Here is a 26,284-nt window from a genome sequence, read left to right on the forward strand (position 1 = left end):
GTCAGTATGGAATCCATTAGTGTCGATCCATTGGTGATAAACTGGCTTAAGTCACTCATCTATGGACAAATTCAATGGAAAAGTTTGATGAAACTCAAGGAGTTGTTACTGACATTTCAAAAGGCCTCTGATCATGTTGCCACTTCAGTCAAAGACAAAGCTGACCTGCTTGCATCCTACTTTTCTTCTAACTTGTGTATTGATGACCTTGGTAAACCACATCCTACCTTTCCCAGTACACTCCAGTCTTCCATCAAAAGGATGTCAGAAGAAGTTTTAACAGTCTTGATGCCAAGAAAGTGGATAGGTATTTCTCCATTTGTTCTCAAAACCTGTGCTCTTCAGCCTAATCCTGTTCTGCATCACCTTTTTTTTCACTTTATTCCACAGGTGTTTTCTTTCAGCTACTTTTTTTTCAGAGTAATCTTCATGGCTAAAGTGAAGGCCTGTGAACTAAGGAGGAAAAAGAAAGATGAAGTAGTGAAACAGCTTGAGGAGCTCAAACAGGAATTAGCAAATCTTAGGGTTGCTGAGGTGACAGGAGCAGCAGCTTCTAAATTATCAAAATTCCATGTTGTGAGGAAATCCATTGCTAGAGTGCTGACTGTAATCCACCAGAATCAGAAAGAGAACCTCAGAAAGTTATATAAGAATAAGAAATATAAACTGAAAGACCTGCATCCCAAGAGCAATAAGACAACAAGAGCAATAAGAAGAGCCCTTACTGACCATGAAGCTTCCCTGAAGACTAAAAAAATTACTCAGAAAGATGCAAACATGGCCAAGGCAAAAGTATGCTGTTAAAGCCTAAATTGTATATTTGAAATAAAATGTTAAATGTTTGGCCTAATGGTTGTCTAAATAAGCTTCCATCTTATGGTTTGCCAAGTTTTTTGTAATTAGGAATCCAGTTTTCTATCTGACCACTCACTGCGGGTGATGATAGATGGCTCTCTGTCTTCTAAATTCTCTACTAATACAGGTGTTCCCCAAGGTTCAGTTTTTCTCCCACTCTCTTCCTTTTGCATATTAACCTTCTTCCATTGATCAGAAATCCATAGGGTTGCTGATGATAGCACCTTACATCCCAACTTCCATTTTGAGAAACCTTGCCCTGCACAAACAGCTTCAACTTCTTGAATATCCACTACCAATTCCTTATATGCTAATCTCCAGGTAATTCACCAGTGGGACAAAGATAATTTAGTTGATTCTAATCATTCACGGGGAAATAGAGTGGGCCAGTAAATCAGAGAGTCTTATAATGGGGGATTTTAATTTCCCAGATATTGACTGGAATTTGGGGGCTGGTCACTCACACACTAGCAAGGCTTTTGTGGATTTATTGGATGAATGTTTTCTACATCAGCATGTTCAGAGGGAGTAATACTCTTGATTTGATTATCAGTAGTGATTCTTCATGCATTAAGAATCTGCAGGTAAATGAACCACTAGGTGGCAGTGATCACAGTGTGCTGAAGTGGGATTTACTCAAAGAGGTAACTACCATTAGGGGTAAAGGGAAGGGTTATTGCTTTCGTAAAGGCGACTACGATGGACTGAGACAGTATTTGAATTCTATACAGTGGGACCAACTGATGATGTTACCAACAGCAAATTCAAAATGGGAAGCATTCAAAGAACTTATCTTGGAAGCTACTAGGCTTTACATACCAACTAAGAAATATTGTAAAAGGTTTAGGCCTAAGTGGATGTCAGATGAACTAATGAGACATATGGCAGAGAAGAAAAATGCATGGAATACATACAAATTAACACGTGACACAGAAGCCTATGATAGATACAAGTTGATCTGTAACCAAGTTACAAAGGAGGTTAGGCAGGCGAAGGCAGATTACGAGAAATCTTTGGCAAGGGATGCAAAGAAAAACAGCAAAGAGTTCTTTACTTATGTAAACTCTAGAAGGAAGGGGATGAATCAGATTGGTCCACTTGATATCGATGGGTCAACTGTTAATGATCCTGTTCAGGTAGCTAACAAACTGAACGAATATTTTGCATCGACATTCACACATGAGGAGTTATTCAGCGAGGGGAATGCCAGAGGTGTATTCAACTCTGGCAGTAAGCTAGAGAATCTTGTAATAACTGAGAGTAAAATGGAGGAGAAATTGTTGAAGATAAATACAAGAAAGGCACCCGGGGTGGATGGGATCTATCCAGTTATATTAAAGGAGGCAGCAAAGGAAGTAAGCAAACCCTTAGCCATAATTATGAGAGCTTCCTTGGACTCAGGGGAAGTACCCATGGACTGGAGATGTGCAAATGTGACCCCAATTCACAAAGGAGGATCAAAGGGCGACTCAAGTAATTACAGACCTGTTAGTTTAACTTCTGTTCCTGGAAAATTAATGGAGGCACTGGTTAAAGAAGCACTGCAGGATCATCTAGACAAGACTTCAGTTATAGCTCAGACACAGCTTGGTTTTGTTAAGGGGAAGTCTTGCCTGACCAATTTGACTGGTTACTATGATGCAGTCAGAAAAGAAATGGATGCAGGGAATAACTTTGATATTATATACTTGGATCTTAGAAAGGCTTTTGTTACTGTTGCACATGGAAGACTGCTACACAAATTGGAGCAGTGTGGCATTGGAGGCAAATTGCTGCTATGGATAAAGGGGTGGTTGAGGGGCAGAAGACAGAGAGTGGTAATCAATGGACACTGCTCATCGTGGACTAATGTTATTAGTGGAGTCCCTCAGGGTTCAGTATTGGGTCCATTATTGTTTTCTGTATTTATAAATGATATTGATGATGGTATATCAAGCTTAATGTCCAAGTTTGCAGACGATACGAAGGTTGGCAGGGTTGTCAAGGACACTACTGACACTATGCTACTGCAACAGGATCTGGAAAGGTTGAGCAGATGGGCTGAGAGGTGGCAAATGAAGTTTAACATTGACAAATGTAAAGTACTACATATGGGAAACAGCAACCCCAGAGCAACGTATCAACTCTGTGGTACTACACTGACAGTGGTAGAGAATGAAAGGGACCTGGGGGTGGTTGTGCAGGCAGATATGAAATTTTCTGAGCAATGCAGACGGGCTGCAAGAGTAGCTCATGGTGTATTGTTGATGATATATAGGAATTTTTCTAGCAGGGATAAGGAGGTGATTATTCCCTTCTATAAGGCAATGGTCAGACCGCACCTAGAGTACTGTATACAGGTCTGGAGGCCTCATTTCAAGAAGGATGTAGAGATGCTGGAACGAGTACAGAGAAGGGCAACAAGATTAGTGAATGGAACAAAGGGGTGCTCTTACGAAGAAAGGCTTAAGTTTTGCAAATTACAGTGTCTGGAGACTAGGCACCGGCGAGGTGATCTGATAATGGTTTGAGCATGCTCAATGCTGATGGGATTCTTCCTCTTGCTCAGAATAATCACCTGAGAGGGCATAAATTCAAATTGAGGAAAGACAGATGTAGGATAGACGTGAGGAAATTTGCCTTTAGCCAGCGGGTGGTTGGTCGGTGGAATAGACTTCCATCCCTTGTCGTGGAAGTTGATAGCCTAAATAAGTTTAAGGCTCAGCTGGACAGGTATTTCGAACGAACAGAGGAGTGAAGTGGAAGTGGTTATTTTTTATTTATTTATTATTATTTTTTTTTTGGCTGATGCTGCATAAGCTTGCTTTCTTGCATCAAATGCCTCTACTAATGCTAATGCTAAAACTCAGTACTGTTTTAGTACTGAGTATTCACAAAAGGAATCTTCTGCTCCTATGCTGCTTATCTTCAATGACTTCACTGATTTCTATACAAGATCATATATCTGTATTGGGGATTACCCTGACTTCAGGGTAATCCCCAATCAGAACATCACAAATATTGCTTCCTTTCACTCTCAGCATTACTTTTCTTACAAGCTGTTCACTCTGTACAAATTGCAAATCTGCCCTACCATGGAATATTGTTCCACATCTGGGATGGTGTCCCTAAAACATTTCTCAGGCTTCTAGATTCCATTCAAAAGAGGGCAGTTAGGTTAATTAATGACTGATCTCTAACAAAGTCTCTCCACCCTCTGTCTCACAGATGTTGTGTCTGCTGCATGCCTTTTCTATCACAAACCAACTTTTCTTCTTCCTCATTTATTCTTTCAACTTCCATTTTCGAACAACCTTCCTTCATATGTATTTCCTGAAATTTACAATCTACAGAAATGCAAGTCTAGCGTCCACAAGTATCTTCTTTCATCTTCTCAACCTTCAACCAATGCATAGTACTAAGTACTAAGTACTACAGATTGTAACACCTCTCATGCTCAAGGTTTTCATAAAAAAAAAAAAGCTATGAGCAAACTGGGTTTGCTACTTAGTGCTTCAACCTAGGATTGTGGAAGCACTTCACCACAAGTTGTCTTAGTTTTGTACTACTCTAAATAAAAAGTACTGCTCCACTAAAAAGCATATTGCTTTTCATTTAAGTTTTATAACTTTTATAGCTTGAGGCTTTTAACCAAAATTATATGTCACTTATTTTAAAAAATTATAGACATTCTATGTTATAAAATGAAACAAGGTTTTCTTATTTAATATTCAGTCCTGGAACTTTTTATTCTAATATGTAGACTGGTTAACATGAAATTTGACATTAATAAACCTCAAATAAGAATAAGCAATTTAGATTTTAGTCTGAAAATTTAAGTTACCAAATTCTTTAATGATCATACTCCCTCCCTCAACTGCAAAAACAAAATGTTAGAAATTACCTAGAAATTTCTAATTTTTTTTTTTTTTTTTTAAATAGAAAAAAAAAAAAAAAAAACCCTAATAAAATTTAGTTAATAAATTCTCTGAAAAAACAGCAAGTTCTTTAAAATTTATTTAAATGTCATCAACCATTCCTAAATACTAACAGAAAACATACATTCTGCAAAATTATTAGACACATCACACTGTCCATATCTTATATAAATTATAATAAATTAATAACTGAATTACTTACTATGCCAACGTTCATTAAATGCTGAATTTTTGTTTGCACTGAAAATAAAGAAATTAATATGGATATAATTACCAGATATATCAGATTTATCATTTCAGATGATGAAAAAAAAAAAAAAAATAAATAAATAAAAATAAGTGAGATTAAAATCATGCTTCTCAATTATAGATAAAATGCAAATGTGCCTGCAATTAATTTGAGAGTAAAGCTGTATTCCTAATAATACTGAAGTACATATAATACTGCAGATCAAAAATACCCTTCAGTGAAAATTCATAAATCTAAGATAAAAGTATATCGGCATTCATATCTTTCATTTATTTCTGAACCACTTTATATTTCGAAACATTTCATAAAAGTGCAAATAAAATTCATAAAAGCAGTAAATTGTCTCTCTCTTGTTGATGACTTCCCAAACCATGCAGCAGTGGGAAAAGCAAAAGGTTGGAAATTTAAAGGCCCACTGGTGGTATTCATGGAACAAGTGAATACACGAGCCGTGTTAAGGCTACTAAGAGTAAAAGTAGATGCATGTATACTTGCACATAGACTAATGCTAAGAGCATGGTAAACAAATTTGATGAATTTGAAGTACAGGATAAGTCATCAAATATAGACATAGTAAGTATACTGAAAACATAGGAATGCACATAAGGTCATTCAGACATAAGGGATGCAGAATTTGAATATGAGAAGCACAATCTTTACAGAAAGGATAGACAGGATATGGGGGAGGGAAGTTATGTTCTTAGTTAAGAAGCACATAAAAATCTAAGGCAGTGCACCAGTTGACGTGTGACCAGTGCAATGTTAATACTGGGAAAACAAAAACGAGAGTAGAAGTGTGTCATATACCTAATGACTGTACAGACAGATATTTATATAGACAGACTATGTTTTATAACATTTGTTCTTTCGTAACACTTTTCTAGATATATTTTTGTCTTATTTATGTCATATGTGTCAATAATTATTTTATGTGCCTAACCATAAATATATATGTCATATGTCTATTACTGTTATCTGACTATACAAATTATAAATATACAGGCAGTTCTCGCTTTACGAGTTTTTTTCCCCAAGTATCAACAAAATAAAAAATATGAACATTACCTGCAAGTATTTATGAATGTTAAACATTCATAAATACTGCATTCGAAACCACATGCGTAACTATACAATACAGTGTATCCCGCTTTACGATATTAATCAGTTCCAGAGACACCATCGTATCGTTAAAATATTGTAATATGAACCCAATAGCACACTGTTTTTTGGTAATTCGTTTCAAGATCTTGGAAGTTGAAATTTTCGCTGTATAGCTAAGCTATTTATCTCTCTAAAATGTAATTTTTAAGGTCATGGCCATGACCATAAGGCCATATAAAAGGTTGCGAGCATGTTTTGTAATTTGTATTAGTTACCAATTCAAATCATTAAAATGCACTACACTTTCATCGTTATCACATGTTCCCGTTATAAGAACCAATTTTAAATGGCTTTGTGATATTTTTCTAAAGCACATTTCTGGAGGTCACGACCATAAAACAATAAAAACAATTTGCACTTTCCAATTTATTGGGCTTTCCTGTTATTGCAAGCAATTATAAACGGGTAGTAAACGCGATGTTATTGCATTTGCAAAAATACCGATAGCTGGAATTGTGTTGTTTTTTATGTTATTATGGCGAAATGTGTTCCCCCTTCACTGAAATCTTCAATCGTATAAAAAACATAAATAAATTTTCAGAATCTTCTCTTCATTCCTTTTATTTTAAGCTTAGTAAACTTGTTACTCCACGTGAATCGCGTTAGTTGCAATTTATGTGTGCTGAAAATGCTTATGCATGCAATTGTAAAATTTATAATTAAAAGAGAAGATTATCTTGGAAACAAACATCTCTTGAAGCATTTCTGAAGAAGACGATTCCTTGTGCAACAAACCAACGAGTGCCGAGCCAATAATGAGTGATCAACGAGTGTGCATATAGTCGATGATGATGAAGAATAAACATTCTTTAACATTTGTAAGTCGTAAATAATTTCTCTATTATTATAATTTGCTTGATTTTACAGGCTACATTTTCATTTCTTTCAATAAATCAATCATTGTTTAAACATAAACTAATTAGCTAAAATTTCATTGCTGAGAACGTAACCCCTATTTTTAACTTTATTTCTATGGGTAATAATTCCCGCTTTATGAGTGAACGCTAGGAACGAATTAACTCGTAAAGTCGAGAACTACCTGTAAATGGATACATGAGTGAACACATGAGCACAGGCAGGTCTTAATGTGATATTGTGTATATGTTTTTGGCTGCATGAACCTGCTCTGATATACTAGATGCATGTGTGTGTGAAAATAGGGAATGAATGTCCCATAAGTGTCAACTGTTGTACCCTGAATATGTATAATAATAACAACAAAAAAAATATTAAAAAATTAAAAATAATATAAAATTGTAAATTATCTATTCTTGCAGTTTAAGTTGTATAAATGCGAATGAATGTCATATCTCATGTCACCTGTGTAAACTATGCAGTGACCGAATGAAAGTGATTATTTTAAAAAAAATTTAAGTGGCACCTATGTCCTGTCCATTTGTATGATGATGAATGTAAAAACAACAACTGTGTGAGAGAGCATTATGTGATGTTATTCAGTCTATCCGAAACTAACTATGAAAAAAAAAAAAAAAAAAAAGTAAAAACTTTGTGCAAATATAAGTATGACAGGTGTGCAATTCGGCTGAGTGTGTGTTTTTCTACCAGGCCTCCCTAATCTGACTACAATCAGGGCTGCCAGATTTCAAATTAGGTCTCGTGGGACAAAAATGAAAAAAAACTGCGGCAATTTTTCTCAAGAAAATTTTTTCACAATTAACGATTTTGACATATTTTTAATTTCTAAACTTCATTTTGGCCATTTAAAAATGTATCTAATAAAAGAAACAACAAAAAATAATTGAGTTAAATTTTTATTTATACTATAATCCTAAAAATTATTCAATATTTATCACTTGATTTCACTTCATTAAGAATGACTAAACCTTGATTTTTTAAAAAAAAATTGTAATTCCGAACAATTCCTTCCGAAATTCTGTTTTATCATCAACTCGGTCTCCAAATTTTTTTAGAATCAACCTATTTCTATCTTTACACCAAGCACTTGTCATTAGACTAAAAACCCTTTCAGATGTTGCATTTGCATGCGAAATACAGAAAATGTATTTGATAATTTTTAAAAATTGTGGAGAAGAATTTTTTTTAAAAAAACAAACCCATCTTTGATCACACGGTAATTGCCTTTCAACATCCGTTATATTTGCCATAAATCTTTTTAAGATGATATATTCTTCGAACAGCAAATCTTGATCTACTTCTATTTTAAATGCGTTAGTGATTTCTATGATTTCATGAAATGCTGGTATGCTATGCAAAGATAAGTTAGAGAGAATTTTATATTTGTGGTCATTGAAATTAAACCATTTCTCTATATATTTTATAGCCGTATCAAATAAATTATTTGCTTCCATTTTAAACCGTTCTGAAGCATTTAGGTTATCACAATTTTGGATAATTTCATGAACATTTGTTCCATAATAACATTCGTTCTTATGCTCAATCAAGGACTGCCTTACATTATTCATAATTGAATATACTTCAACAATCATAACATTACTACACTGGAGTTTTTTTAGCACTGGTTGAAATATTGAACATACATTCTTTACAAATTTTACATACGCCTCATGAAGCTCATGTTCAAAAAAATGTCTCAATATAGATGCTATGTTATTCTTGCTCATAAAATACGATTAAATAGGTGCAAAATTGGTCAATAGTCGCTCAATAGCCGGTAAAAGAGTCAGCCACCTTGTTGGTATATGCCGTAACATTTCATTCCACTCTGTTTCTGTCCATTTGAAAAATGTCTTTTAGTTCAGTCGTCTTTTTGTTGAAGAGCTAAATCCATTAAATATTTTAATAACAATAGATTCTATATCAATACTCAAACAATTGCAAGCTCTCTTAGCAGCATTATGCAGAATGTGCAAATTGCAACCAGCAGGTAATATATTTTCATTAAATTTTTTTAATGCTACGAAAACGCTATTTTTCTTGCCAAAATTAATATTGGCGTTATCTGCTCCATATGCAGTAATGTTTTTGGGAGATAATTCATTAAATGTAAGCTGTTGGATGAGAGCATTTGAAATAGTTTCAGTATCTTCTGCTTCTAACCAAATGAATGATATCAAACCAGTTTTTACACCATGGTTTTGGTCAAATTATCTCACAACCAAAAGAAAAGTTTTTACGTTTCCTTTATTAGAAGCGTCCGTGCTTACAGAAAAGGGCCTATTATTCTCCAGTTGTTTCAATATGTAATTTTTTTGAGTGCTTTCCAAGAATTTTTGTAATAATGGCAGAAATTTTTGTTTTCCCACAAGAATATTTTGCTGCAATTCCAGAGTCGGGAAATTTTTTTTAAAAATTGAGCTAGCACAACCGGCTGAGACATAACTATGAGAATGCACAACAGAATGGTAACAAAACGATACTTCTGCAAATGCGACATCTTCATGAGCCTTGCTTTGCTTTGGTATAAAAAACTTAGAAATTTCTGATGTAGTTGCTATTGCTTGAACATTTGCAATGTGGTTTTTAGATTGCAAATGTCTACTTACGTCGTTTTCACCACCGTGACTAATTGTGAAAATGAAATTGTTGCATGTAGAGCATTTTGCACTATGATTGTCTCTACCGCAACTAATCCAACTATACTTTTTTTCCCAATATGCATTATAGTGAACCAACTGTCTTCTTTTCTTTTCCGGAATTTTCAAACTACTTTCACCATCTGACATTTTGAAGGCTAGACTAAATTGATATTTTAAATACAACCCATTCATCTTAATTTTTAATTTAATAAGACAAATTCAAACAAAAATTGAATGAAATTTACTTTATATAGGTAACAATTCCTACAGCAGCTGAACTGATTAGACAGATGTCAAAATAATTTTTATTCTTTTTATAATGAAAGATAAACACACACTCGAGATACATCTAGCTTAGCCCACCAGACAGCACTGACATCGTTGATCGCACTATTTACGCAGACGCTTACGTCTAAAAATCTCCGAGCGGCTTGAGGGGATTCCCGGACATCTAATGCATCCCGTGAGTATTAGCGTACAACTCACCCGCCAATGTCCGAAATTCATACATATTAGGAAAGAAATACATATCATAACAGCATTCATCACTTTTTATGGCATTATTTTATTATTTTACAGTCAAAATCTGTTAATTTTTTACCTGCGGGACATTTAAATGTTTATGTGGGGCACGGGACAAATCACTTTTGAAGGGGACGTCTGGCATCCCTGACTACAATTAGGGTAACCTATTAGAGCACCCCCCTCTGCCTTTCTGATGTCATGCCCCTGATCTGAGACACAGCGTGGGATATGCTGACACTGGTTTCAGCTGGCCTGGGCAATGTGGGATTACTTACAGAGAAGCACTGCATGTTTGCAGATTGATCTCCTTCCCCATATAAGGCACCCTGGTCCTATGACTTTACCCCCCCTACAATCCCAATTTCCCTTGGCCCCCCCAAACCAACCTTCCTGCCTGGTGGACTTTAGCACCACAAATCTTTCTCTGTTCTTAACAGTCTTCCCCCCCCCCCAACAGGGATGCCTCTCTATCCCTTTAATTTCCTCTTTCCAGGTGGAAAATCTTCCTATCATCATCCACCTTCTTTATCTTTATCTGTTCCTCACTTCTTCACCTGTCCTCTCACTTCCCTTTTTCACTTTCCAGGGTTCCCCCCCCCCCCCCCCCCCCGCTCTCCTAGGGTCCCCTGGCAAACTTAGACACTTCCCAGGGTTTACCCTTGCCAGGGACCTTTCTATTTACTACTACAGCCTGCTGCCTCCTTGCGGCAAGGATGGGCAACCTGGTGTCCAACGGCTAAATGTTACACTACACTTCGCAAACCAACACTAAAACTCACATTTACAGAGTTTGTATTGTGATACAAACTCTGTAAATGTATACAAATGCAGAGGGGAAGGGGTTGGTGCCACTTGACAATCAGCACTATATACAGTAGAATCCCGTTAATCCAGACATGACAGGGCCGCACTTGGTCCGGATTAGTGAAAGTCTGGATTAACCGGAAGCTAAATGTACCAGCTTTTATTTAAAGTTACTAAATAACAAAATTTTAACTAAATTCGTTTTTATATTAAATTAATAAAACAATATTTTTAAGTAAAAATTATAACAAGTAAAAGAATATGGCAAGTATACAAAATACTGTACAAAGCAATAAAGTTTTAATGTAGAATATTATATTACACAAAATTAAACAAAAAAAAAAATATTACAACCAAAACAACTATTTTTGAGAAGTTTACTTGAGATAATTCTTAATGTTTTTTTGCTTTAATTTTGAAACTCGCTTTGGGGCCACACGATCTCGCAGACGCTTTAAGGTCAGAAGCTCACCAGCTGATGTGTCATCCTGTCGCCCAAAATAAATCAGTAGCTTCTCCAGCATTCCAGTTGCTTCAGTGTGACTCACGCCAGTTGTTGTTTCCTCACACACTTCATCATCAGAGATGTCATCTTCATTAGCTTGCAGCGATGATGATGAGCACATTGTACGATGTCTTCCTCAGTGAGGTCAATTGCTTTAAATTCATCACTTGCAACGCAATCACCAGAAAGACTTCTACCTGTAATTCCGAGCTGTCGGATGGCCCAGATCATTATGACACATTATCCATGGGGCAATGTCTTCACTTGTTACGTGTGAACAACCCCCTAAACATTGAAATAACTGAACAAAATCATTATCACCTTGTCATCATCAGGATCTAAATAAATATCCATTTCCTCCTCTGATCTTTCCATTGGAACATCAGGCCAAAGTTTTTTCCAGGATTTGATAAAGGTAGTCATGTCATTTTCATTCCAAGCTGCAGCAGAAAAATAAATGATTGTCTTTATGTTGACATTTTTAAAGTCTATAAAGTTTGATTTTTCTTCAAGTGTCTCTTGTTGTTCTAACAGTGAGATTATCAACTTCTTTCTGTACAATTGCTTCACAGCCTCTACAACTCCTTGATCCATAGGCTGTAATAGTGCAGTAATGTTGGGTGGCAAAAATTTTACAAAGATGTTGCCAGATCTCAGTTGTTCTTCTGTGGGGTGGGTTGGAGCATCAACGAATAAAATTGCTTTTTCTTCCAGTCCTTGATCTCTTAAACATTTTTAACTAAGGGAACAAATGAGATGAAAAACTAATTTTTAAAAAGATCTGAGCTCATCCAAGCTGATTTTTGTGATGTGTACTTAGCTGGGGAGGGGGCATTTAAGTTGATATTTTTAAGAGCGTGGGGCTTTAGCAGATTTTTCTGACTAACAGCAGTAACTTTAAATTCCCGGCGGCGTTACCGCACAAAAGCAATGTCACTCTTTCCTTACTCGATTTATGTCCTTTAGCTGAAGAGCCAAGTTTTGAGGCAAGTGTTTTTTGGGTATCATTTTGAAAAATAAACCAGTCTCGTCAGCATTAAAAATTTGGGATGCAACTAAACTTTCTTCAGTAATAAACTTGAGAAACTGTATTTTAAATTCATCACTTGCAACGCAATCACCAGAAAGACTTCTACCTGTAATTCCGAGCTGTCGGATTCCTTGATGCTCCTTTCACTTTGATAACCACCCCAAACTCGTAGTAAAAGACGGGTCACCTCCTAACTTTTTGTTAATGCTAAGAGCCCTTGATTGAAGGATTGGGCCTGAAAGAGGAACCCCTTTTTCTCGTTCTTGATGAAACCAAATGTACAAGGCATCGTCGAAATTTTCATTTTTTGCCTGCTTAATGGCAGCTCAAGATTAATACTCAAGACTAATACTCAAGATTTCTAAGAGGTACAAGCTAAAGATTATAATGATTTATGCACCAACATCGAGCCATGATGATGAAGAGGTTGAAGAAATGTACACCGAAATTGAGAGTCTTCTAGATGAGCAGAAAACCCACTACACTATTATTATGGGGGACTTCAATACTAAGGTTGGAAAAAGGCAAAACAGCGCAGAAAGAGGAACTTTAGGAAATTTTGGAATTGGTGAAAGAAATAAAAGAGGTGAAAGACTTGTGGAATTTGCAGAATCTCAAGGACTGCCAGTAATGAACACTTTTTTCAAGAAAAGGGTTTTTTTTTTTTTTTTTTTTTTGTAGTTGGCGCATAGGCTTCTGTGGCCATAATGCACCTCCCAAGGTTTTTTTTGCAGTACTTTGATCCAAGCCCGAGGCGAGAATCGAACCCGCGACCTTTGGGTTGCCAGACAGGCACTTTACCCACCTGGCTAGCCTGGTCGGCTCAAGAAAAGGGTGAACAGAAAGTGGACATGGAAGAGTCCAAATGGATTAACAACTAATGAAATCGACTTCATCCTCACTAACAGAAGATATATTGTGAATGATGTTACCGTCCTGAATAAATGTTGGAAGTGATCACAGAATGGTAAGATGTACACTTGATATAAATGTAGGAAAGGAAAGGAAAAAACTGACTCGAGTAAATAATACAAAGGTCTTTGAGATAACAGAGGAGGAGAAAAAGCAGTATGTACTGGAACTTAAGAACAAGTTTGAGCTTCTGCAGACTGCTCAGGACCAAGATATCGACGAGGAATATTACAACTTTCTGAAAGTGATAAAGCCCAAGAAACCTATAGGGAAACAGAAATCCAAAGAAGAAAAAATTAGTCAAGAAACACTTGTCATGATGAACCGAAGACGACAAATGAAGAGCAAGAAAAACACTGACAGGGAGAAAATTGAGTATACTGAGTTATGCAAAGCCATTAGAAAGAGACTCAGAGAGGACATAAGAAGATTTAACACAAGAAAAGTAGAACAAGCATTAAGGGAAAACAAAGGATTTAAATCAGCAGCCATGAGCAGTAATACAGAAAGACAAATGATACTGAAACTGAGGAATAGCGATGGTGTACTTATAAACAGCAGAGAAGGCATAATTCAAATAGCAGAAGACTACTATAGAGAATTATACAAGGAGCAGGGGAATGATGCCAGCAGTGGGGAAGATGGATTGCAAAGTAGCAACACATACGACATACCCGATATTCTTCCTGATGAGGTAGAACATGAATTGAAGAAAATGAAGAATCAGAAAGCCCCGGGGGAAGATGAAGTTACTGTAGAGTTGTTAAAATTGGGAGGAAAAGACATAACACAAAAACTGGCAAGGCTCTTCACAAAATGCATTAGAAAAGGTATGATGCCTAAGAAGTGGAATAATGCAATCATAGTTTTGCTGCATAAGGAAGGAGATAAATCAGAAATTGGAAATTATAGACCAATTAGCTTGCTATCCCACATCTACAAGTTGTTCACAAGGGTCATTACTAACAGATTAGAAAGAATACTTGATGAAAATCAACCGAAAGAGCAAGCTGGCTTTAGGACAGGATTCTCAACTATGGATCACCTTCATGTAATATCACAGCTAATGGAGAAAGCAAATGAATATAAAACACCATTATGCCTGGCATTTGTGGATTATGAAAAGGCATTTGACTCCATGCAGCATAAGGCAATGTTTCGGGCACTGGAAAGATAAGGCACAGATACTCCATATATTATGATTTTGAAGAAAATATATGAGAGTGCTACCTCCTTTATTAGACTAGACAAAGACAGTAGGAAATTTAAAATCGAGAAAGGAGTTCGACAAGGAGACACAATATCTCCGAAGCTGTTTACTGCTGCCCTTGAGGAAGCTTTCAGAAGATTAGACTGGTCGCAGAAAGGAGTCAATGTGAACAGAGAGTACCTAAACCATTTACGATCTGCAGATGACATTGTGGTCATAAGCCACGATCCCAAAGAATTACAGGAAAATCTTAATCAGTTATGCACAGTTAGTAAGGATTTTGGACTAAAGATGAATATGGCTAAAACAAAAGTAATGATGAACAAGTATGCCACAGAAAGGGAAATAATGATTGAAGGAGCAGTAATTGAAAAGGTGGAGTCATATACTTATCTGGGACAAGTTATTAGCTGTAATAATGATAAATGGCTAGAAGTCAAGAGAAGAATAAATTTTGGATGGATAGCATTCAGGAAATATAGTCACATACTGAAGAGCAATATTCCAGTTTGTCTGAAACGTAAAATAATGAATCAATGTATACTCCCCACCATGACTTATGGAAGTGAAACTTGGGCACTCACCAAAAGAATGGAAGAGAAGCTAAGAACTACACAGCGAAGAATGGAACGAATTATATTGGGAATCAGACTGTTAGATAAGAAGAGAAACACATGGATTAGGCAGCAAACTCAAGTAAAGGACATTCTTATCAAAACTAAAGAACTAAAATGGTCTTGGGCAGTACACATAGCTCGAAGACATGATGACAGATGGACTAAGAAAATAACAGAATGGTACCCAAGAGGAGCTAGAAGAAAACCTGGAAGACAAAGGCGGAGATGGATAGATGAAATTCATGAGGTTGGGTATTAAATGGATGGCCAGTGCTCAAAACAGAAGGAACTGGAAAGTTGCTGGAGAGGCCTTCATCCTGCAGTGGATTGAAAATGGCTGATGATGATGAATGGTAGCTCTATTTCCTAAGCTGTCTTTGGCCACCATTTTTGCACAAAAGTTTTTGATTGCTTTCCTTTTTTTGAAAACAGTTTGTTTTGCCACTCTTATATTGAGAGCGATCTTTTTTAAACTTTCCCCCTCATCAATGTGAAAAAGTGTTCAGTTTCTGTTCCATCGACACAGTAACACTCTTTCTTTTTGTTGCCATCTTTTTTGTTGCCATCTTTTTGTTGCTTTCTTTTTGTTAACCCAAAACCACAAAAAAATAAATAAAACACAAATAAAAATACAAAAAAACAGTAAAAACAAAGCAATACAGCAGGTAAAGAACTGAGGTAAGGTGTATGCATGGACAATGGTAGTGGCAGCTGCAAACTGAATACAATAGCTGAGCGACTGATTTATGAGTCATTTCCAAGAATGCACGATTCATTCCCCATCACTGATCATGTGCTATGGCACACTATCACATTCACTCTTATCTGGTGCAGCAGGCAGTTACCACTTTGTATAGATGGACTAGTTGTAGTCTCTTTATCCCTGCTCTTCTTGTTTACAATGACATCATTAATATAAACTTAGCTAGGTGAGCTCATGCTTGTAAATATATTGTACAATTTTTAGAAACCACTCGTAAGTCAGTTATTTTTATAATTCCTTCCATATATTCTTTTTTCGACCATTAGAATTTTTCCTCTGATGGAAAATTCAGTCTGGATTAACAGAAAGTCCAGGTAAACGGGGTTCTACTGTACTATGGACGGACGGATGGACGGACAGACCGACCGACCGACAGACAGACAGACAGAGTGAGGCAGTGAATCAGATTGTTTTACGATGGTGAATTCTAACTTTCCAGATATTTACTGGAACTTGTGGTTGGTCACTCACACAATAACAAGATTTTGTGGATTTATTAGATGACTGCTTTCCAGAGAAGCATGTTAGAGAGGCAACAAGAAGAAGTGGTACTCTTAATCTAGTTATCAGCAGCGATTCTTCATGCATTAAGAATCTGCAGCTAAAAGACCCACTGGGTGTCAGTGATCACAGTGTACTGATGTGGAATTTATTTAAAGACATAACTACTGTCAAGAGTAAAGGAAAAGGCTTTTGCTTTCATAAGAGTGGCTCACAGTTTTTAAATTCTCTACAGTCGGAGCAACAGCAAAATCTAAATGGGAAGCATTCAGGGAAGTAATCGTACAAGTCAAGGCTTAGATCTAAATGGATGAACTGATGAGACTCATCAATTCATCTGACATTTCAGAGAAGGAAAATGCATGGGATACATATAAATTATCAGGCAATGCAGAAGCCTGTAACAGAGTCCCAAAGGAGTTTATGCGAGACAAGGCAGATTATGATAAATCTTTGGCAAAAAATGTTAAGAAAAGCAGCAAGGATTTCTTTACTTATGTAAACACTAGAATGAAGGGGATGAATCACACTGGTCTACTAAATATGAATGGTTTACTTGTTTATGATCCTGTTCAGGCTGCTGACAAACTGAATAGGAATTTTGCATCTACATTCGCACAGAGGTAGAAATGCCAAAAGTTTATCAAATTATAGCAGAGAGCTAAATGATTTTGTGAGATGTGAAAGAAAGTGGAAGAGAAATTGTTGAAGCTAAATGTAAAAAAAAGCACCTGGGGGTGAATAGGACTAGACAATTATATTAAGGGAGGCTGAAAAGGAGGAAAGCAAACCTTTAGCCATAATTATGAGATTCAGGATAAGTCCCTATGGAATGGAGATATGCAAATGCAACCACAGTTCTAAAAGAGTAATTACAAACCTGTTAGTTTTACTTCTGTTCCAGGATAAATAACAGAGCCACTGGTGAAAGAAGTAATGCAGAATAATCTAGAGAGAGAGAGAACACGGTTACAATGCAGTTGCAGCATGTTAAGGAGCGATCTTGTTTGACCAATCTGATTTGATATTATGACACAGTAATAAAGGAACTGGATGCAAAAAATAATTCTGACGTCATATACTTAGATTTCAGAAAACATTTCCATGCTGTTGCATAAAAGGCTACTGTAAAAATCTGAGAAATGTGTCATTAGGGGCAGGTTACATTTATGGATAAAGAGATGGACGATTTTCAATGGGCACTGCTCTTCTTGAAAAAAATGTCATTAGTGGAGTTCCCTAGAGTTCAGTGCTGGGCCAATTGTCATTTTCTATATTTATTAATGATAGTAATGAAGCACGTCAGGCTTAATGTCTAAGTTTAAAGATGAAATAAAAGGTTGGAAGGGTGGCTAATGACAATAATCAGGTTACTACATCAAGATATAGAAAAATTAGGCAGTTGGCTGAGAAGTGGCAACTGAAGTTTAGATTAAGAAATATAAGGTACCAAACATGGGGTGCAGTATTCCCAGATTAATATAACAACTGTGTGGTACCACATTCATTGTAGTGGAAAACAAAAAATAACTAGGGGTAATTGTGCAGTCAGATATGAAATTTTCTGAGCAGTGCAGACAGTTTTCCATGAAAGCTAATGGGTTTCTGTCAATGATATGCACAAATTTTGTGGGCAGGGATAAGAAGGTGCATATTCTGTTGTATAAACAACAGTTAAGCTGTTACTTTCTTGTCTTTTAAAGTCTAAAAGCTAAATAAGTGAGACAAAAGGAACAGCCAGTAATCATAAATATATAGGACAATTGATTTTCCCCTTTAATTTTTAATAAAAGAAAGAGTATTTATAATATTTCAAACCATTAGTTGCCCAATTCCACAGAGTAAGGATTCCACTGAGTAAGGCTTTCTCTGTTTTAGACAGGTTGAGGTTCTGTGGTAACTTCCAAAAAGACACTATATAAAGTATATATATGAACATCCCTTGAATTAAAAAATTCTTGTAACTCTAGTTTGAACTCTGATATCATATGGCTGTGTTGGCAGAAATTAAATAAACCGACTAAGAAAAGAATTCTTTTGAAGTGTGATGTTATAAGAAGAATGGAAAAGATCATCTGGATAGAAACGATAAACAAAAAATGTGCTGAAAAATTTAGAGGGGAGATAGACTGTTGGACATGCTTTCAAGGAATTATTAGGACAAGAGTGTAGTGATACAGGGAAGTGTTCCTGACAAGAAAAAGTGAGATTAAGACCTGAAAAACACACCACTTCCATGTTATCAAGCCATCCCATTCTTAGTTTTTCCCTTTCCCTCTTAAAAATAAATCATCCATGTATCATAACAATCATGATACTCTAACATGTTCAACAGAAAGCAATACCAGCATCAATTCACCCTTGAGTTGGAGGAACAGAATTTACTGGCTTTCATTTATGTGGTTGTGAGGTATTGCCAGCAATTCCATTTCCTGCAAGCAAAAAGCTGACAGACACTGCTGAACAGTACAGAAAACTAGAGTACTTAACTACAGGTCAAACCATCCACCAGTCATCAAAGCTGTAATAGTGAAGGGTATGACCTCTGAGGACTCTGCAAAACTGCAGCCACTAAGAGTGGGCTTCTGGGCTAAACTAGATAATTACTGGTCAATAATGATTATTCACCTGACAATGTCTACAACATAGTCAGGTGACCATGTTCAGAATCAGAGGAGTAAGCCCAACCTCAGAATAAGTGGCAAGACCTGATCCAGCATTCACCATCCTGGGATAGAGGAAGTTGATTGCTGTGTAAATGGAAAATGCCACCATATTAAAAATTATAACTGTATTATTTTGGGTAACATCAAAACAATTTTTAGTGGTATGCAATTCTAATCTATTAAAGAATATACAGTACTGGCGATAAAAAAACTGGTTACTATTAAAAAAAAAAAAAAAAAAACACCCTACTTCTGTACACTTAATAATTTTGCAGGGAAGCTGTATAAACATATAATGCTCCTATAAATTACCTTCCTCTGGTTGTCCTCCACTGTCATTAAATTCCTGTATAACTTCTAGTTCTTCTAGAGCTTTTTTTAAACCCTACAAAAATAATAGATAAAACATCCTAAAATTATTCTGTGGATAACAAACAGAAATAGAATTTCCTAACAAAACAAAATAATGAATGGGGAGGAGCCATATACAGATAGGAAAACCTTGTTAACTCAAAACTGAAGGGTCCAAAATTTTGCAGCCTGAATTAAATATATTCAAACAATCTGAAAATGCCCAATGTTTGGAAGGTCTTGAAAACAAATGAAGTTTGGTCCCATTAAAAAGACGGGTATAAGATAACAAGGTCAAATAGTCATTATGGTTGTTATTTAAGGGTTTAATATCGTTGCTGCCAGCTTGACCTATGACCTCAATGAACCAAATTCAAAAATCACAGAATTGATTCAATCTGGATTGGGAAGGGCAGAAACATTTTTAGACTTTCTTTTCACTATGGCTGAATTAGTCAGCAGCTGGTGAAGGTCACTTTCCAAAAAATCTGGTTTTTCTTCTGCAAATTGGAAGAAAATGGATCTTAAAATCATGATTTTTCATTTGAGTGGATTAAAAACCCATTCACACGTGTCAACTTTCAGTGAATGTGTTAACAGTGCAAAAACTGCTGGGGCTACACTGCATCACTCATGTGGTTTAAGTATTGAGCCTGTTATGGTCAAGTATATTCACAATGATTGTCAAGAAATGTGCTCTTTACATTTCTTCTGGATGTTCTATATTATATTCAATTGTAGGAAAAGGAAAACATTAACTATATTATGATCATCACCTAAAATTAACTGCAAGTATATGATGGATGTTGAATGACACTTGGCAAATGGCACACTGTGGTGGATCTCCTGATTTCATTAGAGAGGAGTGCGTAAAGTGTGTCCAATACATAGTCAGGCAAAGATTACTATCTTGTGCCTATCTGATTGAATATTTGATTTATAGGACCGGACAACTTATTTAATTTAAAATAGCTTGTTGATGGTTTGATATTGCAATATGTGTTACCATTGCTCTTTACAACTGTTTTGTATAATGATCTAATAATCATGAATGGAACTCTGAAATTTGAAATAATATTAGCTGCATCCTTCACAGCATGATCAGCCAGCTAATTCCATTGATCCCAGCAGTCTTAATGTGTATATAAGACTTAGCGGTAAGGATCGAGCTGGCTTATGGCCATCTGTACTGCAGTTTACTGGAAGCTGATGAACGTACAGCCTAGAAGAACTGCTACCACTGTTTCAACTCTGAAATCTGTTTTAGAGCCACTGCATATATCTGTGTAGTAAGGAAAGTGAGATGCACATGCTGCATGCAGATACTGAATGCTTTGCTGATGGAGGATGTTTCGCCCAGATTTGGATCTGTAGGTCAAAAGATGTAAAGGTTATGCTCCAAGGAGGCTGGCTCTGGGGTGGTAGGGGAAAGGTGACAAAGAGGGAGAAGTTCTTGAGGGTGTAAACCTGCTGGCTAATTGATTACTGAGTGATTTTTGTGCAGATTTTTCCATTTTGGCATGCACAATGTTTCCCATATCAGGAGACTAGGAATAAATCTAGTCATGGCAACATAACTCAGTAGTAATGTTTCAGGGACAATATGTAGCACAATGTGATATAGTGGATCAAGACCTTTCAAGGTACTCTGTCTTGTACAGCTGTAGGCAGGTGCTCCATAATCGAACAGAGATCTTACTACAGCTCAATATAAATGCATCAGTGCATATCGATCAGCTCCCCACACAGAGGAAAAGGAGGAAATAAACCTCAAAATGTTTAGCTTTTGAAGGCAAATTATGAGGCATTCTATGTAATCAAGAAAGGTAACTTTGCTATAAAATGAGACCATGATATTCGATATAACAGAAATTATCTGCTCATCTAATTTCAGGTTTTCATGTGGAAATAAGTTTCTCTTTTTACAAAAATGAATACCAACAGTTTTGAATGCAGAGATTCAGAAGCCATTGTACTGGGCACATGCAGCAAACTTACTGACTGCACTTCATAATTGATTCTCTCTATGGTATGCAAGTTCTGGGGCGGCAAGAGATGCCAAAATCATTGCATATAAAGCTGTGTCCACTAAGCCAGGTATACTACCAGTTATCAAGTTATTGTTATTGCAAACAGGGCAGTACTAAGTACTGAACCTTGCAGCACCCTTTCTTGAATGAAGGTTTGCAAAAGGGTGGCCTGCATTCAGGCTTGAAAAGTGTGTGCTGCAAAAAGTTTTGTAATGAACTTTGGGAGATGTCCTTTCATTCCCAAGTCATACAGTACAAAAAGCATGATATAATGCCATGCTGTATCAAATGCATTTTCAATGTCAAAGCAGACCATGAGCAAATGTTTTCTGATAAAGAAATTTCATTTGCTAGCTTTTGTTCTCACCATTAAGTCAAATGTTAACCTACTTTTCTGAAAACCACATTGCAATTGACTTAGCCAATTATGTGTATTGAGAAACCATGTCACGTGACCAATGACCACTTTTTTTTTAGAATTTTTTCCAAAACAGTCATGGGTACTAATGGGCTGGAAATTATCTGGATTTGTGTGGTCTTTGCCTGTCTTAGGGAAAGCAATAACTACTGCATAATGCTGCTTGTGTGGAAATGAATTCTCAGCATATCCATTGTAGAGTGAAAGTAAAGAGTAATATAACAAACTAAATTTCCTCAAGCTGGGCTATCATTATATAATGCACACCATCTTGACCAGCAATGCTCTTCTTTGTTTGCAAAATAAAATTTTGGAATTATGAAAGGGTAGCAGGTTGGTTATACAGCTAATTATATGCAGTAGAAAGTTCATATCTAAAATTTACTTATATACAACAATCTTCCAGAAACATCTTTCTGGTAGACTGTTGTCTGTTGTATTGAAGAGTTTTTAGAAGTACAGTAAACCCCCGCTATTCGCGGTTTCGTGTATTCGCGGTCGCTGATTTAATATAAAATGAAACCTAAAAAAATTTGAATTTTAAAGTGCTGTGAACATTTTCCGACATAAAAAAACAGGGGCGTGGCTAAAATTATCTTTCCCGGTCAAAACAGCACTCAGTGGGTGGGGGGGGAGAGGGGTGACAAAATCACGGCGTGGATGTTTCTCGCTAATCCTTGTTCAGTATGTGCTATGTGCTTTTTATGGAAGGTTTCGTCGTTTGCTTTTAATTTATATGCTTATAAATAGGATAAATTTATCAATTTATAAATTGATATGCTTACAAAAGTGATAAATCTACTGTTTTGCAGTGTAAAACAGACTTTTTCGAGTGTGTTAACGGAAGAAACGGACTTTATTGTGGACAAGTTCTTTCTAACCCGTACAAAAATATGGCTACGAATAACAAGGGAAACGTGAAAAGTTCAAAGGTGATGACATTAGCGAATAAAATTGAGTTATTAGACAATTTCTAATGGTGAAAGTGTCTCCTCAGTGGCAAAACATTATAAAATCAATGAGTCAACAGTACGATCAATCAAAAAATCGGAAGAAAAAATTCGCTGTAGTGTCCGGGAAAACACGCTAATTGCTTCAAAAATTTCCTCTGTAACTCGTGATGTTAAATTAGAAAAAATGGAAAAAGCTTTAAATCTGTGGATAGAAGACCGAAATCATAATAAAATTCCGTTAAGTTCACTCATCATTCTTGAAAAGTCAAAACTCCTTTAGCGAAACTGGTGATAGCACTGGCGGAATAAGTTTTTTAGCTAGCAAAGGCACTGGTTTGAAAGATTTGTTTGAAATTTCTAATAAATATTACATTTAATATTAAATTGTTTCTTATTTTCAATTCGATGCCATATGCTTGCATTTCACTATGTACTGTCTATGTACATAGTCATATTATGAAGGTACATATAATACATACATAGACAAAATTTTAGACTAGTTTTTCTTATATATTTCATACTTTGGAACGGAACCCCTTTATTACTATGGGAGCCATAACTCAGTATTCGCGGCATTTCTCAGGAACGTAACCCCCGCGAATAGTGGGGATTTACAGTATTGGCAACTGTTTGTCTTAAAGAATTTTCACATTCTTTGGTTTAGCATTATCATGACCATTCTAATTAAGCAGAACAGATGAAAAATTCTGGTATTCATTTTGTTAATTTTACTCCACACCATTCTAGTATTTGTGGATTTGGTTATTGTGTTCTCAGATTGGATTCATTTTTTACTTTACTGCCCCATAGGCATGATTTTTAAATGGACTTTTTTGAACTTTATTACATTTTCTGTAGTCACATATCTATATGACTACAGAAAATGTAAAACTATGAAAGATATTCCAAACTTTGCAGTTCCATGTTTTATAAGGTTTCACTTTTCATCCAAAATGGTTTTAGATGTGTGGGGAATCTTGTGGATTTCCTGATTATTAAATGTGGCAGGATTTTTTATGTTTCCCGGCTTGCATCGTAAAATTTCAATTTTAGAATTTGGTGTGGTCAGCATGATGTGCTCATTGCTACACACTGATCATATCAAAACAGTGATTGCTGTAGACAGTGGAACACCGTGTGCAATTCATCATTTCAAATTGTTAAACTGTGTCTATCAATTAGCTTCTTCTGCCTCAAACATCCACTGATGATATTTGATGTTTCCACAATCCCTTTATCCTGTTGCCCATATGCTGCAAAGAGCAGTGTAATCCACTGTATCAATAAGTCTTTTGTTAATCATTGATGGTCCATTCATGATGCTATTAGTACCAGGGTAGTTTACATTCCTTGTAAGCTGTTATCACAGCTGACAGAATGGCTCCTAATCCACATTTTTGGCTAGAATCCATTCACAATCATGCACTTTTGAAGTCCACATCACAATGTTTATTCTGTAACTGTGGTACATCTACATCCCACTGCTATATTCATTTTAAATTTTCTTGCTTAAAATTAAACACTATTATACCACATTGTAGCAAACTGCAACAAGTAATACCTGAAAAGGTGCCAACCACCACTTTCAGCTCAAGTGGAAATTAAAAAATACGGAACAGATAAGCAAGAGCTACAGTGACTGAGCTGAGCAGAGGCAGAATTTCCTACTTGAAAAATAGCACATTGCTGCTGGAAGATTAAATATAGTTAAACCTGATAACCCTGCTTATTTGGTTAACTACATTTCTATATTTAATATCATTATTTGTCACTACATCATTTACAGCATAATAAAAAAAAAAAAAAAAACATCACCTGTCCATTCCCACCAAAAGAGATGGTCTAGTTCTTCCATGAATTTATGCAAACTATCCATTTCCATAATAACAGACAGAAGTTTGTCACAACATTCAACTACCCATTGGCTGAAGGCAAACTTCTGTTCATCTGTTCTGCAACCATTCTTCCTCAATTTGAATATATGCTCCATATGTGCAGTCTGAGCAGGAGAAAGAACCAATCGCAACTGAGTTTGCTCAATCAATTTAAAAACTTAAACACCTCAATCAGATCACATTAAGAGTGCCTAGTCTCCACACTCTGCAATTAGCAGAACTGAAGCCTTTCTTGGTAAGACCACCTTCATCCGCCTCCCACCACTAATCTCGCTCCTAAATCTTGTTCTACATCCTAAAATAAAGCCTGAAGCCCTGTATGCAGCACTTAAGATGCAATATGACCACGGCTTTACACATTGAGATAATCACCTCCTTATCCCAAGTATCAAAATTCCTGTATTTCATTGACAAAACCCCATGAACTGTCCTGGCAGCTTGTCTACACAGCTTAGAGAACTTCGTATCTGACTGCACAATTACCCCTAGATCTTTTTCATTTTCCACTACTGAGTACAGAGCCACACAGTAGGTACATTAATCAAGGATAATTGCTACATACAGGGTGTCTCAAAAATATTGGTACAAACGTTTAGGGGAGGTAGGTAACATCTAAAGGAATGTGAATCGCATAGGAACCCATAACCGGAAACGTTACTGTAAGTCGGTACATGGTGCTGTTCATCAGTTCGCGAGAGGGAAAATTTCTGGTTTACTCATTCAAGCAGTAGTCGCCGCATGAAGAGCATGCATCGATATGCGAACTGTGTGCTGGCAGACATGCACCTAGTGTATGGATTAGCAGAGGGTCCACACGGTGTGCGCCCCATGCGGCACAACATCGCTTTGCAATAAATGTGTGGGCAGGTATGGTTGGTGACTGCTTAGTCGGCCCATACCTGTTACCACCCCGCATGAACTCCGTTAAATTTCGGATCTTTCTTGAACAAGTTCTACCAGGGTTACTTGACGATGTTCCAGCAAATGTGAGACACAACATTTGGTTTCAACATGACAGGGTGTGCCTGCCCATTATGGAAGGTGTGTTCGTGACCACTTGAACAGGCATTTTGGGCGTCGATGGATTGGCCGTGGTGGACCCGTTGCCTGGCCCCCACACTCACCTGATTTATCGAGCCTTGATTTCTTTCTGTGGGGGGGCCCCTCAAATCTATCGTGTATGAATCACCTGTGGAGATGGAAATGGATCTCGTGGTGAGGCTCGTCTGCACTGCTGCTACTGTCAAAGAAACTCCAGGTGTGTTTGACCGTGTCTGCCAATCCACGCTGCATCGGTGTAATGCATGCATCGCGTCTCATGGTGGAACCTTCGAGCATCTGTTGTAACATCATGAAATGCATCCATCTCATACTCCATTGTTAATATTATGTCAAATAAATGT

The 26,284-nt window shown here is 36.5% G+C and overlaps 1 protein-coding gene and 1 pseudogene across 2 annotated transcripts in view; one reads left to right on the forward strand and one right to left on the reverse strand.

Moving 5' to 3' along the window:
* Tango1 (transport and golgi organization 1) overlaps positions 1 to 26,284 on the reverse strand; it is a 528,108-nt gene that overhangs the window by 188,475 nt on the left and 313,349 nt on the right. For both annotated transcript variants that reach the window (XM_090376510.1, XM_090376509.1), the window contains exons 14-15: positions 19,547 to 19,619; positions 4,975 to 5,012 (exon numbers count right to left, since the gene is read on the reverse strand). In XM_090376510.1, coding sequence (XP_090232636.1) covers positions 4,975 to 5,012; positions 19,547 to 19,619 — 111 coding nt within the window. The remainder of the gene's footprint in view (positions 1 to 4,974; positions 5,013 to 19,546; positions 19,620 to 26,284) is intronic.
* Positions 430 to 811, forward strand: LOC150084605 (large ribosomal subunit protein uL29 pseudogene; annotated as a pseudogene).

Source organism: Mastigoproctus giganteus, chromosome 6 (genome assembly GCF_048544385.1).
Source record: "Mastigoproctus giganteus isolate SK-2022 chromosome 6, ASM4854438v1, whole genome shotgun sequence".
Taxonomy (NCBI): Eukaryota; Metazoa; Arthropoda; class Arachnida; order Uropygi; family Thelyphonidae; genus Mastigoproctus; species Mastigoproctus giganteus.